Raw genomic sequence first — 13,649 nt, 5'->3', positions numbered from 1 at the left:
GGATGTTCTTATAGGCACTTTAGTATTGCCAGTGTAACAGTATAGCTTCCATCCCTCTCCTCGCTCCTACCTGGGCTCGAACCAGGAACACATCGACAACAGCCACCATCGAAGCAGCGTTACCCATGCAGAGCAAGGGGAACAACCACTCCAAGTCTCAGAGCGAGTGACGTTTGAAACGCTATCAGCGCGCTAACTAGCTAGCCATTTCACATTGGTTACACCAGCCTAATCGCGGGAGTTGATAGGCTTGAAGTCATAAACAGCTGCTGGCAAACGCATGAAAGTGCTGTTTGAATGAATGCTTACGAGCCTGCTGGTGCCTACCATCGCTCAGTCAGACTGCTCTATCAAATCAGACTTAGTTATAACATGATAACACACAGAAATACGAGCCTTAGGTCATTAATATGGTCGAACCCGGAAACTATCATCTCGAAAACAAGACGTCTATTCTTTCAGTGAAATACAGAACCATTTACGTATTTTATCTAACGGGTGGCATCCATAAGTCTAAATATTGCTGTTACATTGCACAACCTTCAATGTTATGTCATAATTACGTAAAATTCTGGCAAATTAGTTTGCAATGAGCCAGGCGGCCCAAACTGTTGCATATACCCTGACTCTGCGTGCAATGAACGCAAGAGAAGTGACACAATTTCACCTGGTTAATATTGCCTGCTAACCTGGATTTCTTTTAGCTAAATATGCAGGTTTAAGAATATATACACTGCTCAAAAAAATAAAGGGAACACTAAAATAACACATCCTATGTCACGTTCTGACCTTTATTTCCTTTGTTTTGTCATTATTTAGTATGGTCAGGGCGTGAGTTGGGTGGGCAGTCTATGTTTGTTTTTCTATGATTTGGGTATTTCTATGTTTCGGCCTAGTATGGTTCTCAATCAGAGGCAGGTGTCATTAGTTGTCTCTGATTGAGAATCATACTTAGGTAACCTGGGTGTCACTGTGTGTTTGTGGGTGATTGTTCCTGTCTCTGTGTTTGCACCAGATAGGACTGTTTTGCGTTTTCACATTTCTTGTTTTTGTTAGTTTGTTCATGTGAAGTGATTTATTAAAACATGAATAACCACCACGCTGCGCTTTGGTCCGCCTCTCGTTCAGATGAAGAAAACCATTACATCCTAGATCTGAATGAAATACTCTTATTAAATACTTTTTTCTTTACATAGTTGAATGTGCTGACAACAAAATCACACAAAAATGATCAATGGAAATCAAATTTATCAACCCATGGAGGTCTGGATTTGGAGTCACACTCAAAATTAAAGTGGAAAACCACACTACAGGCTGATCCAACTTTGATGTAATGTCCTTAAAACAAGTCAAAATGAGGCTCAGTAGTGTGTGTGGCCTCCACGTGCCTGTATGACCTCCCTACAACGCCTGGGGATGCTCCTGATGAGGTGGCGGATGGTCTCCTGAGGGATCTCCTCCCAGACCTGGACTAAAGCATCCGCCAACTTCTGGACAGTCTGTGGTGCAACGTGGCGTTGGTGGATGGAGCGAGACATGATGTCCCAGATGTGCTCAATTGGATTCAGGTCCGGGGAACGGAGGAACCCAGGGCCAACCGCACCAGCATATGGTCTCACAAGGGGTCTGAGGATCTCATCTCGGTACCTAATGGCAGTCTGGCTACCTCTGGCGAGCACATGGAGGGCTGTGCGTCCCCCCAAAGAAATGCCACCCCACACCATGACTGACCCACCGCCAAACCAGTCATGCTGGAGGATGTTGCAGGCAGCAGAACGTTCTCCACGGCGTCTCCAGACTCTGTCAAGTCTGTCACATGTGCTCAGTGTGAACCTGCTTTCATCTGTGAAGAGCACAGGGCGCCAGTGGCGAATTTGCCAATCTTGGTGTTCTCTGGCAAATGCCAAACATCCTGCACAGTGTTGGGCTGTAAGCACAACCCCCACCTGTGGACGTCGGGCCCTCATACCACCCTCATGGAGTCTGTTTCTGACCATTTGAGCAGACACATGCACATTTGTGGCCTGCTGGAGGTCATTTTGCAGGGCTCTGGCAGTGCTCCTCCTGCTCCTCCTTGCACAAAGGCGGAGGTAGCGGTCCTGCTGCTGGGTTGTTGCCCTCCTACGGCCTCCTCCACGTCTCCTGATGTACTGGCCTGTCTCCTGGTAGCGACTCCAGACACAGCAAGCCTTCTTGCCACAGCTCGCATTGATGTGCCATCCTGGATGAGCTGCACTACCTGAGCCACTTGTGTGGGTTGTAGAATCTGTCTCATGCTACCACTAGAGTGAAAGCACCGCCAGCATTCAAAAGTGACCAAAACATCAGCCAGGAAGCATAGGAACTGAGAAGTGGTCTGTGGTCACCACCTGCAGAACCACTCCTTTATTGGGGGTGTCTTGCTAATTGCCTATAATTTCCACCTGTTGTCTATTCCATTTGCACAACAGCATGTGAATTGTATTGTCAATCAGTGTTGCTTCCTAAGTGGACAGTTTGATTTCACAGAAGTGTGATTGACTTGGAGTTACATTGTGTTGTTTAAGTGTTCCCTTTATTTTTTTGAGCAGTGTACTTCTGTGTATTGATTTTAAGAAAGGCATTGATGTTTATGGTTAGGTACACATTGGAGCAACGATACGCACCGCATCGATTATATGCAACGCAGGACACGCTAGATAAACAAGTAATATCATCAACCATGTGTAGTTAACTAGTGATTATGATTGATTGATTGATTGATTGATTGTTTTTTATAAGATAAGTTTAATGCTAGCTAGCAACCTACCTTGGCTTACTGCATTTGCGTAACAGGCAGGCTCCTCGTGGAGTGCAATGAGAGGCAGGTGGTTAGAGCGTTGGACTAGTTAACTCTAAGGTTGCAAGATTGAATCCCTGAGCTGACAAGGTCAAAATCTGTTGTTCTGCCCCTGAACAAGGCAGTTAACCCACCGTTCCTAGGCCGTCATTGAAAATAAGAATGCGTTCTTAACTGACTTGCCTAGTTAAATAAAGATTAAATAAAGGTGTAAAAAATAAATAAATAAAAAATTGGCCAAATCGGTGTCCAAAAATACAGATTTCCGATTGTTACGAAAACTTGAAATCGGCCCTAATTAATCGGCCATTCCGATTAATCGGTCGACCTCTAGTTGGTGCCCCCCTCGGGTTCGAACCGTGGGGGAGATCTTTGTGGGCTATACTCAGACTTGTCTCAGAGTAGTAAGTTGGTGGTTGAAGATATCCCTCTAGTGGTATGGGGGCTGTGCTTTGGCAAATTGGGTGGTGTTATATCCTGCCTGGTTGGCCCTGTCCGGGGGTATAGTCGGACAGGGCCACAGTGTCTCCCGACCCCTCCTGTCTCAGCCTCCAGTAATTACGCTGCAATAGTTTGTGTCGGGGGGGCTAGGGTCAGTTTGTTATATCTGGAGTATTTCTCCTGCTCCCTCTAATTCTCTCTCTCTCTCTCTCGTTCTCTTTTTCTCTTTCTCTTTCTCTTTCTCTTCTCTCTGAGGACCTGAGCCCTAACACCATGCCTCAGGACTACCTGTCCTGATGACTCCTTGCTGTCCCCAGTCCACCTGGTCGTGCTTCTGCTCCAGTTTAAACTGTTCTGCTTGCGGCTATGGAACCCTGACCAACTGACATTTACTGCAGAGGTGCTGACCTGTTGCACCCTCTACAACCACTGTGATTATTATTATTTGGCCCTGCTGGTCATCTATGAACGTTTCAACATCTTGGCCATGTACCGGCACAGCCAGAAGAGGACTGGCACCCCTCAGAGCCTGGTTCCTCTCTAGGTTTCTTCCTAGGTTTTGGCCTTTCTAGGGAGTTTTTCCTAGCCGCCGTGCTTCTACACCTGCATTTCTTGCTGTTTGGGGTTTTAGGCTGGGTTTCTGTACAGCACTTTGAGATATCAGCTGATGTACGAAGGGCTACATACATACTTTTGATTTGATTTGATGTGTTTTAAAAGTGATGAAAATGTGACATGTTTCAATTGTGGTGGGAACCATGAAGCCACGTCTTTCGAATGCCCGACAAGGATGAAAGAGAATGAGGTGGCCAAAGTTAGGGCTGTCCAGAGCATTTCATTTGCAGCGTCTGTTAAAAGGGTTGAGGGTTTGAATGGTGCTCCTGAAGAGTCCGTGGTGGTGGATAGGCCTTCACTGGGCTCCAGAGTGGCGCAGTGGTTTAAGAAACTGCATCCCAGTGTACACTGCATCCCAGCACACAATTGGCCCAGTGTTGTCCGGGTTTGGCCGGGGTAGGCCGTCATTGTAAATAAGAATTTGTTCTTAACTGACTTGCCTAGTTAAATAAAGGTTAAATAAAATAAAAAACTGCAGGCTGCAGGGGTTGCCTTTCACCAGCAGAACCCAGATATTTTAAAGTTTAACAAGGTGGACTTTGTGGCCTTTATAGCTATGGTGATTGTTGTCACTGCCAAGGTGGAATTCCAGGAAAATAGATATTATTGTGGATTCGGCGGAGCGGTTCCTGGGACTGAAAGGAAAGATTTCTCGGGGGAGGAGTTGCATGGAGTATTGTCACAAGCCGTACCACTCTTTCAGGACCTAGAGCCTGAGAAGCGAGAAATGGGGATTTGAAGGAAGGAAATTTAGTTTTGGTTTGGTTTTGTCAATGTACTATTTTTATCAGTGGTGTAAAGTACTTAAGTAAAAATACTTTAAAGTACACTGAAGTTGTTTTTTTCTTCTTAAAAAAGAAAATAAAATTGTGCCGTCTGGTTTGCTTAATATAAGCAATTTGAAACGATTTATACTTTTACCTTCGATACTTAAGTATATTTAAAACCAAATACTTAGACTTTTACTCAATAAGTATTTTACTGGGTGACTTTCACTTTTCCTTTAGTCATGTTCTATTAAGGAATCTTTACTTTTACTCAAGTATGACAATTGGGCACTTGTTCAACCACTGATTTTTATTTGGGTTGAGTTAAGGTCGTATGGGTTTTCTTTTACCTTGTTTTTTCAACCCGTCCAGTTGGTGGCGGCAATACACCTTGTTGAGTTGTAGTCCGCCATTAAAGCCCACAGAAGAAGAAAAATACCATGGCGGCTTCCATTAGGTTGCTCGCTCGGGGAATAGTTCGTGATGCTTTTCGAACTATCAATAGCAGTGTGTCTGTTCGAATAGTCAGTTCAAGTTGCCCTTCAAATCTTTCAGCTTGTCGATGTTTCAGCGATGGTGCCGCGGACAAAAGTACACATTTCGGCTTCGAGACTGTGTCCGAAGGAGAGAAGGCAGAGAGAGGTAACGTTAACGTTAGGTAGCTGCGTTAAGGCTGCTCAGATATTTATTAATTGATACGCCTAGCTTGTTGGTTCAGTTGGCCATCAATGCCCGATTTTGGATTGTTGTTGTTCATTGCAAATGTATCTCAAAGTCTGTAGAGGCAAACCATTTTACCTCTAATTTAGTTAATGTTATCTCGCTTGAAAATCGATTGTTAACCTTGCCCTACAACGATCCGCGTGGGTAAGTTAGTCTACATGCCCCCCCCCCCCCCCCCCCCTAACTCTTTTGCCACGGTTAGCCGTGCATGCCCCAATGCTGGCGTAATATGGGCTTTATTCCCAGTCCCTGATATCGACACTTCCTTCAAAACGTTAACCCAGAGATTTGTATAGTTATAGAGTAGGTTTCCCCAATGCATCTGTGTTCAAACCTTCACCTGTATCTCCAGTTTACAAGGTGTTTGAGAGCGTGGCCCAGAAGTATGATGTGATGAATGATGCTATGAGTCTGGGGGTCCACCGGCTCTGGAAGGACATGCTACTCCACGTTATGAACCCCCAGCCAGGCATACGCCTACTGGACGTAGCTGGAGGAACAGGTAGGCTTCTTATTCAGTGTTCATAACAGTAGTCCTTATGTAGCACAGGTGATTTTTGAATTAGACTCTCGTGGTGAGCTAGCCCCGCCTTAGACTTGTAAGCGCATGTTTTGTTCACATCCCACTGGTTACACATTTGTAACTCAATTTTTCTCTGCCAATTCCAATAAATCACTTCAACTGTGCACCTCCAGGTGACATCTCCTTCAGATTCCTGAACTATGTGAGGTCTCAGCAGGAGCGTGTTGCACGGCGGACTGCCCGGGCCAACCAGACCCCCTCCTGGCAGGAGATCTCAACCAGCTACACGACCCCCACGGAGGGAATAGAGATGGAGACGGAGGCCAGAGAGTCCAGGGCTGTAGTCTGTGACATCAACAAGGAGATGCTAAAAGTGGGCAAACAGAAAGCTGAGAGCATGGGCGTCAGTAGTGGTAGGGAGATTTAATTTGAACATTTTTATTGAATTGTACATTATCTGGTGTATCACCTCACCCACTGATTGGTCAGGCTACTATCTATATTATTTATATGCACACAGTATTACCCTCCATTTACTACCTTTCTTTAGTACACCATATTACCCTCATTAGACATGTCTGTGGACTGTGTTCTCAATAAGTGCTCATGATTTATTTTGGCTTGACTGGGGTATATGATGTGACATAACCCTGTGTTTTCCCTCACCTGTGTGTGTCACAGGTCTGTCCTGGGTGGTAGGAGATGCAGAGGAACTGCCTTTTGATGATGACCAGTTTGACGTGTACACCATTGCTTTTGGCATCCGTAATGTCACCCACATAGACCTGGTAATCCTTCTCAATCCACTTAATTTCAGTGTACTCCTGGCAGACAAGGAAATAAACATTTGTAATTCATCTTGCATTCATTCATTGTACACCAGAAATCAAACTTGATAAGGTAGCCAAATAGAATACTCTTCTACGGGCAAATACTTACCTAAAATGATCAAATGAAATGTTTTTCCTCCGTCTTATTTCCAGGCTCTACAGGAGGCTGTACGGGTGCTGAAGCCAGGGGGAAGGTTCATGTGTCTGGAGTTCAGTAAAGTCACCAATCCCCTGCTGGCCAGGCTCTACGATGCCTACAGTTTCCAGATGATCCCAGTGCTGGGGGAGGTGATCGCTGGCGACTGGAAGTCCTATCAGTACCTGGTGGAGAGCATCAGGAAGTTCCCAGACCAGGTAAGAATGAATGATTCAATCATCCTTCTGCACCTATTCTGTCTGGCCCTTTGGTGGCCATAATTATGCTAAATAGATTTCTCAAAGTATTTTCTTCAAATACTGCCTGTCTAAATTACAGTGAATATTGTGTATGTTTGTAAACTTAAGTTTTGCTGTATGTTTTTTCCTAACTGTTTCTCTCTCCTCTTCTCTCCCTCTACAGGAGACATTCAAACAAATGATTGAGGATGCAGGGTTATTTTCTGTCCGCTACCACAACCTGACAGGAGGAGTGGTGGCCCTACACTCTGGATTCAAGCTGTGAACAGAGCAGTGCTGATCTCGGAACGGGTACCCTCTGTCGATTTTATATTTGTATTCATTAGGATCTAAAAGGCAACTGATCCTAGATCAGCCCTCATACACTGAGACATTTTATGAATACGGGCCCTGGACTTAACTCTAACCAGTCAAGGCCGAGGCCCAGTGTCAGACAGACAGCTCCTCTAGGGTATGTGTGACTGGGGTTTTAAACCCAAGCAGATTCCACCGCAAACGTCAAGGAAACAATATACACAGAAATGGAAACACTGACATGCTGTCTACAATATTTGTGTATTGTATTTATTTTTCCTGGTGGTTTGAGGAAAGGCTGGCTTTTCTCAGGGGGTACAATATATAATCTATTTGGCAGGTTTCAATGTGAACCCAACCTCTGCTCACAGGTCCTCTAGAGGCCAGAAGTTCTGTCCCAAATGGCACCCTATTTCCTATATGCACCCTGGTCAAAAGTAGTGCACTATATGGGGAATAGGGTGCCATTTGGGATGTGACCTGAGCAACCAATGGGAGGGGCACTTAGCAAAGGGTGCATCATGACAACTATTTAATCTCAATATTTTTTGTAATGTCAACTGGTTTTACAATAAAAGTAAACTCCTAAGTCCTCTTTTGTGCTTTAGCAATCCAATATTGTTTTCTGCTTTCAAAATAAGTACTAACTTCTGTGAAACATCTAAATGCTTGATTTAGTCACTTCTCCCCATCTTTATAGAGCAGTCCTCCCATGTGAAGAGTCATACTACCCTCCTCTGGTCAACTGAGAAACTACACTGATCACTCTGAAAGTTATGGATTGATATGGTCCCCTCTTGCCAAAACCACACAAAGCCACCAATTGTGTACAAATCAATCAAATAAAACTTTATTGAAAGCACATTTTAAATTGTGACATTTTACAGTAAAACAATAGAATGAAGGAGAATTATTGTTTTTAAACTGAAGGCAATAACATTCAAACAAAATGTGTAAAATAATAGTGACAGATCATCTTACAAGAGAAGATTGTTTTATGGAGACTGTCATTTTCTGTTTTCTTTTATTACAACTCCTGGCCAGTCATTACAGGTATCTGAGGACAGTCCTATTGTTGTGGCCACAGTTGTTTTTAACATTTTAATTCAGCTGTTTAAAATGCGGTTGCTTAGTAAGAATGCATTGCTGAGTTTCAGTGTGAGCCTCATGTACTAAGTTTTATATTAGCAGGGGTGGACTTGTCACAAGTTAATTTGTGGAATTGCTTTCCTTAATGCGTTTGAGCTAATCAGTTGTGTTGTGACAAGGTTGGGGTGGTATACAGAAGATAGCCCTATTTGGTAAAATACCAAGTTCTTATTATGGCAAGAACAGCTCAAATAAAGAGAAATAACAGTCCATCATTACTTTAAGCCATGAAGTTCAGTCAATCCGGAACATTTTAAGAATGTTGAATGTTTCTTCAAGTACAATCTCAAAAACCATCAAGCGCTATGATGAAACTGGCTCTCATGAGGACCGCCACGGAAAAGGAAGACCCAGAGTTACCTCTGCTGCAGAGGATAAGTTTGTCAGTTACCAGCCTCAGAAGTTACAAGTACCAGACACTGTTCACAGGAGACTGCGTGAATCAGGCCTTCATGGTCGAATTACTGCAAAGAAACCACGACTAAAGGACACCATTAAGAAGAAGAGACTTGCTTGAGCCAAGAAACACAAGCAATGGATATTAGACTGGTGGAAATCTGTTCTTTGTTCTGATGAGTCCAAATTTGAGATTTTTGGTTCCAACCGCCATGTCTTTGTGAGACGCAGAGTAGGTGAACGGATGATCTCTGCATGTGTGGTTCCCACCGTGGTGAAGCATGGAGGAGAAGGTATGATATTGTGGGGGTGCTTTGCTGGTGACACTGTCAGTGATTTTTAGGATTCAACGCACACTCCTCCATGCTTCATGGTGCATTCTGCAGCGGTACTCCATCCCATCTGGTTTGCGCTTAGTGGGACAATCATTTGTTTTTCAACAGGACAATGACTCAACACACCTCCAGGCTGTGTAAGGGCTGAACCGCAGAGTGAAGGAAAAGCAGCGAACAAGTGCTCAGCGTATGTGGGAACTCCTTCAAGACTGTTGGAAAATCATTCCAGGTGAAGCTAGTTGAGACAATGCCAAGACAGATGAGACACACCAAGACAGTCATGAAGAGGGCACGACAAAGCCTATTCCCCCTCAGGAAACTAAAAAGATTTGGCATGGGTCCTGAAACCTCAAAAGGTTCTACAGCTGCAACATCGAGAGCATGGTTCTGGTTGCATCACTGCCTGGTACGCAATTGCTCGGCCTCCGACCGGAAGGAACTACAGAGGGCGTACGGCCCAGTACATCACTGGGGCTAAGCTGCCTGCCATCCAGGGCCTCTACACCAGGCGATGAAAGTGGTACTGGAGCGCCAAGTCTGGGACCAAAAGGCTCCTGAACAGCTTCTACCCCCAAGCCATAAGACTCCTGAACAAGTAATCGGCTACCCGATTACCGGTTACCCGGTACATTGTGTACCTCCCCAACCTCTCTTTTTACGCTGCTGCTACTTTCTGTTCATCATATATGCATAGTCACTTTAACCATATCTACATGTACATGCTACCTCAATGAGCCTGACTAACCGGTGTCTGTACTTTTATAGCCTCGCTACTGTATATAGACTCATTACTGTTGTTTTTATTTCTTTACTTACTTATTGTTTACCAAATACCTTTTTTGCACTATTGGTTAGAGCCTGTAAGTAAGCATTTCATTGTAAGGTCTACTGTTATATTCGGCACACGAGACAAATAAATTTGGATTTGATTTGAAGAGTGTGCAAAGCTGGGATGAATGCAAAGGGTGGCTACTTTGAAGAATATAACATCGAAAATAGATTTACTACATGATTCCATATGTGTTATTTCATAGTTTTGATGTCTTTACTATTATTCTACAATATTGAAAATAGTACAAATAATGCAAAACCATTGAATGAGTAGGTGTCCAAACGTTTGACTGGTACTCTACATGGGCTAAACATACAGGGCATTCGGAAAGTATTTTGTTACATTACAGTCTTATTCTAAATTTGATTTAATAAAATATTTTCACTCATTAATCTACACACAATTGCCCATAATGACAAAGCGAAAACAGGTTTTAAAAAATGTTTGCACATTAACAATAAAAAACAGATACCTTATTTACTTAAGTATTCAGACCCTTTGCTATGAGACTCTAAATTGAGCTCAGGTGCATCCTGTTCCCATTGATCATCCTTGAGATGCTTCTACAACTTGATTGGAGTCCACCTGTGGTAAATTCAATTGATTGGACATGATTTGGAAAGGCACACACCTTTCTATATAAGGTCCCACAGTTGAAAGTGCACGTCCGAGCTAAAAACCCAAGCCATGAGGTCGAAGGAATTGTCCGTAGAGCTCCGAGACAGGATTGCATCGAGGCACAAATCTGGGGAAGGGTACCAAAAACATTTCTGCAGCATTGAAGGTCCCCAAGAACACAGTGGCCTCCATCATTTCTTAAATGGAATAAGTTTGGAACCACCAAGACTCTTCCTAGAACGTTCATGAGTGGCCCAGCCAGAGCCTGTACTTGAACCCTATCGAACATCTCTGGAGAGACCTGAAAATAGCTGTGCAGCAACGCTCCCCATCCAACCTGACAGAGCTTGAGAGGATCTGCAGGGAAGAATGGGAGAAACTCCTCAAATACAGGTTTACCAAGCTTGTAGTTTCATACCCAAGAAGACTCGAGGCTGTAATCACTGCCAAAGGTTATTCAACAAAGTACTGAGTAAAGGGTCTGAATGTGATATTTCAGTTTAACATAAATTAGCAAAAAACTCTAAACCCGTTTTTGCTTTGTCATTATGGGGTATTGTGTGTAGATTGATGAGGGGGGAAAACAATTTAATCCATTACATCATAAGGCTGTAGCGTAACAAAATGTGGAAAAAGTCAAGGGGTCTGAATACTTTCCGAATGCACTGTTCATGTCATCTGCCTCGACAATGATGGCAGTATAATCAGCAGTACCTGTCTTTTTACTAAAGAAATTCCGTAATTTAAGTAATTACTTAGTTAAAATTAAATCGTCTTTCTTACTTTTTATTTTATCTGCCACGCTCTGATAGCGCCCCATTGCTGCAGCTTGAGAAATTATAAAGAAACTAAAAAGGTTTTCTTGTGTCCAGCACACAAGATCCCTTGAGGATGTGAGGCCTGAGACAATTGCCTCTTCTGCCTAATGGTAAAATCTACCACTGTATATTAATGCCTATTCAATATAATGAGTTTAAACATGTCTTCTCTTCTAGTCCTGGCTTGGATTGCATACTACTGCCCTGCAGGAAACCAGGGGTTCAGATCTGCTAAGTTGACAGTAAATCATTCTAGATGAGCCTAGCTGTCAGTAGCTACTAAAATCCAAAATGAGTGGCACCTCGAGGAACAAGTTGACACCAGCTTAGTGGGTTGTGAAACTACCATTCCCCCTATAGGATGTCGATATCTCATATCACACTTAAAACAGTAGTCCAGACTAACAATAATCCCATAGGATCTAGATGTCACATGTCAACAGATGTCCAAACTAAAAGCTGTAGCCTAAAATCCTGAGGAAAGGGTACGGGGAGGATATCCCATAGTTGATTTGTTGTGTCATGTCCTCATCACCAACCTGGAATGACTTCAGAGCTGAATGTTGTTTAATTCCTGGAGACCCATAGGCTGTACTGACGTTTATTCCAACCCACTTCTTAATTCGTTTAACCAGGTGTGTTACTGTTGGGCTGGAACTAAGTTTGCAAAGTGAGGGTATGATACTGGAAACTTGTAAACTACCAGAATGTTGGTAGCTTTCAAGTTTTTGGGATAACATTTGTTATTTAACTAGGCAAGTCAGTTAAGAACAAATTCTTATTTACAATGACGGCCTACTCAGGCCAAATCCAGATGAAGCTAGGCAAATTGTGCTCCAACCTATGGAACTCCCAATCACAGCCTGGATTCGAACCAGGTACTATAGTGACACCACCTGCGCTGAGATGCAGTTCCTTAGACCGCTGCACCACTCAGGAGCTAGAATATATAAAATAATCAAATAAGAATTTAAAAAAACTAGAATGACAAAGCTGTAAAACATTATCCTAAATATACTTAGTGAATACAGTGGTGTATAATATGAGAGTTTCAGCATGAAAAATATATATATGTATACAGTTGAAGTCGGAAGTTTACATACACTTAGGTTGGAGTCATTAAAACTTGTTTTTCAACAACTCCACAAATTTCTAGTTAACAAACTATAGTTTTGGCATCTTGGTTAGGACATCTACTTTGTGCGTCATACAGTGAAATAATCTGTCTGTAAACAATTCTTGGAAAAATTACTTGTGTCATACAAGTAATTTTTCCAAGAATTGTTTACAGACAGATTATTTCACTGTATCACAATTCCAGTGGGTCAGAAGTTTACATACACTAAGTTGTATGTGCCTTTAAACAGCTTGGAAAATTCCAGAAAATGATGTCATGGTTTTAGAAGCTTATGATAGGCTAATTGACATAATTTGAGTCAATTGGAGGTGTACCTGTGGATGTATTTAAAGGCCTATTTTCAAACTCAGTGCCTCTGCTTGACATCATGGGAAACTGAAAATAAAAAAATTGTAGACCTCCATAAGTCTGGTTCATCCTTGGGAGCAATTTCCAAATGCTTGAAGGTACCATTTTCATCTGTACAAACAATAGTACGCAAGTATAAACACCATGGGAACATGCAGCCATCATACCGCTCAGGAAGGAGAAGCGTTCTGTCTCCTAGAGATGAACGTACTTTGGTGCGAAAAGTGCAAATCAATCCTAGAACAACAGCAAAGGACCTTATGAAGATGCTGGAGGAAACATCTACAAAAGCATCTCTATCCACAGTAAAATGAGTCCTATATCAACAACCTGAAAGGCCGCTCAGCAAGGAAGAAGCCACTTCTCCAAAACCTCCATAAAAATCCAGACTACGGTTTGTAACTGCACATGGGGACAAATATCATAGTTTTTCGAGAAATGTCCTCTGGTTTGATGAAATAGATGGCCTCATGAGGGAGGAAAATTATGTGGATATATTGAAGCAACATCTGAAGACATTAGTCAGGAAGTTAAAGCTTGGTTGCAAATGGGTCTTCCAAATGGACAATGACACCAAGCATTCTTCCAAAGTTGTGGCAAAATGGTTT

The 13,649-nt window shown here is 42.9% G+C and overlaps 1 protein-coding gene across 2 annotated transcripts; it reads left to right on the top strand.

Moving 5' to 3' along the window:
* Positions 1-5,061: 5,061 nt before the first annotated feature.
* LOC139411204 (coenzyme Q5, methyltransferase) lies at positions 5,062-10,222 on the top strand. 2 transcript variants are annotated; one of them, XM_071157140.1, is made up of 7 exons: positions 5,062-5,283; positions 5,717-5,866; positions 6,061-6,300; positions 6,569-6,675; positions 6,871-7,071; positions 7,277-7,404; positions 8,113-10,222. In XM_071157140.1, exons 1-6 carry the CDS (start codon positions 5,082-5,084, stop codon positions 7,376-7,378), a joined length of 1,002 nt encoding a protein of 333 aa, XP_071013241.1. In that variant the 5' UTR covers positions 5,062-5,081; the 3' UTR covers positions 7,379-7,404; positions 8,113-10,222. The 2 variants fall into 2 exon arrangements, with proteins under 2 accessions (XP_071013241.1, XP_071013240.1); XM_071157139.1 differs by having other exon boundaries at positions 8,108-9,947.
* Positions 10,223-13,649: the final 3,427 nt, after the last annotated feature.

Source organism: Oncorhynchus clarkii, chromosome 6 (genome assembly GCF_045791955.1).
Source record: "Oncorhynchus clarkii lewisi isolate Uvic-CL-2024 chromosome 6, UVic_Ocla_1.0, whole genome shotgun sequence".
In the NCBI taxonomy this organism is placed as follows: domain Eukaryota; kingdom Metazoa; phylum Chordata; class Actinopteri; order Salmoniformes; family Salmonidae; genus Oncorhynchus; species Oncorhynchus clarkii.
The sequence above is the reverse complement of the archived record's forward strand: the minus strand, read 5'-3'. Positions and strand labels throughout refer to the sequence as shown.

Coding starts and splice junctions, on each gene's coding strand:
- LOC139411204 (XM_071157140.1), top strand. CDS start 5,082: ATGGCGGCTTCCATTAGGTTGCTCGCTCGGGGAATAGTTCGTGATGCT. Junction 6,301..6,568: donor GAGCATGGGCGTCAGTAGTG/GTAGGGAGATTT, acceptor TGTGTGTCACAG/GTCTGTCCTGGGTGGTAGGA. Junction 6,676..6,870: donor ATGTCACCCACATAGACCTG/GTAATCCTTCTC, acceptor TCTTATTTCCAG/GCTCTACAGGAGGCTGTACG.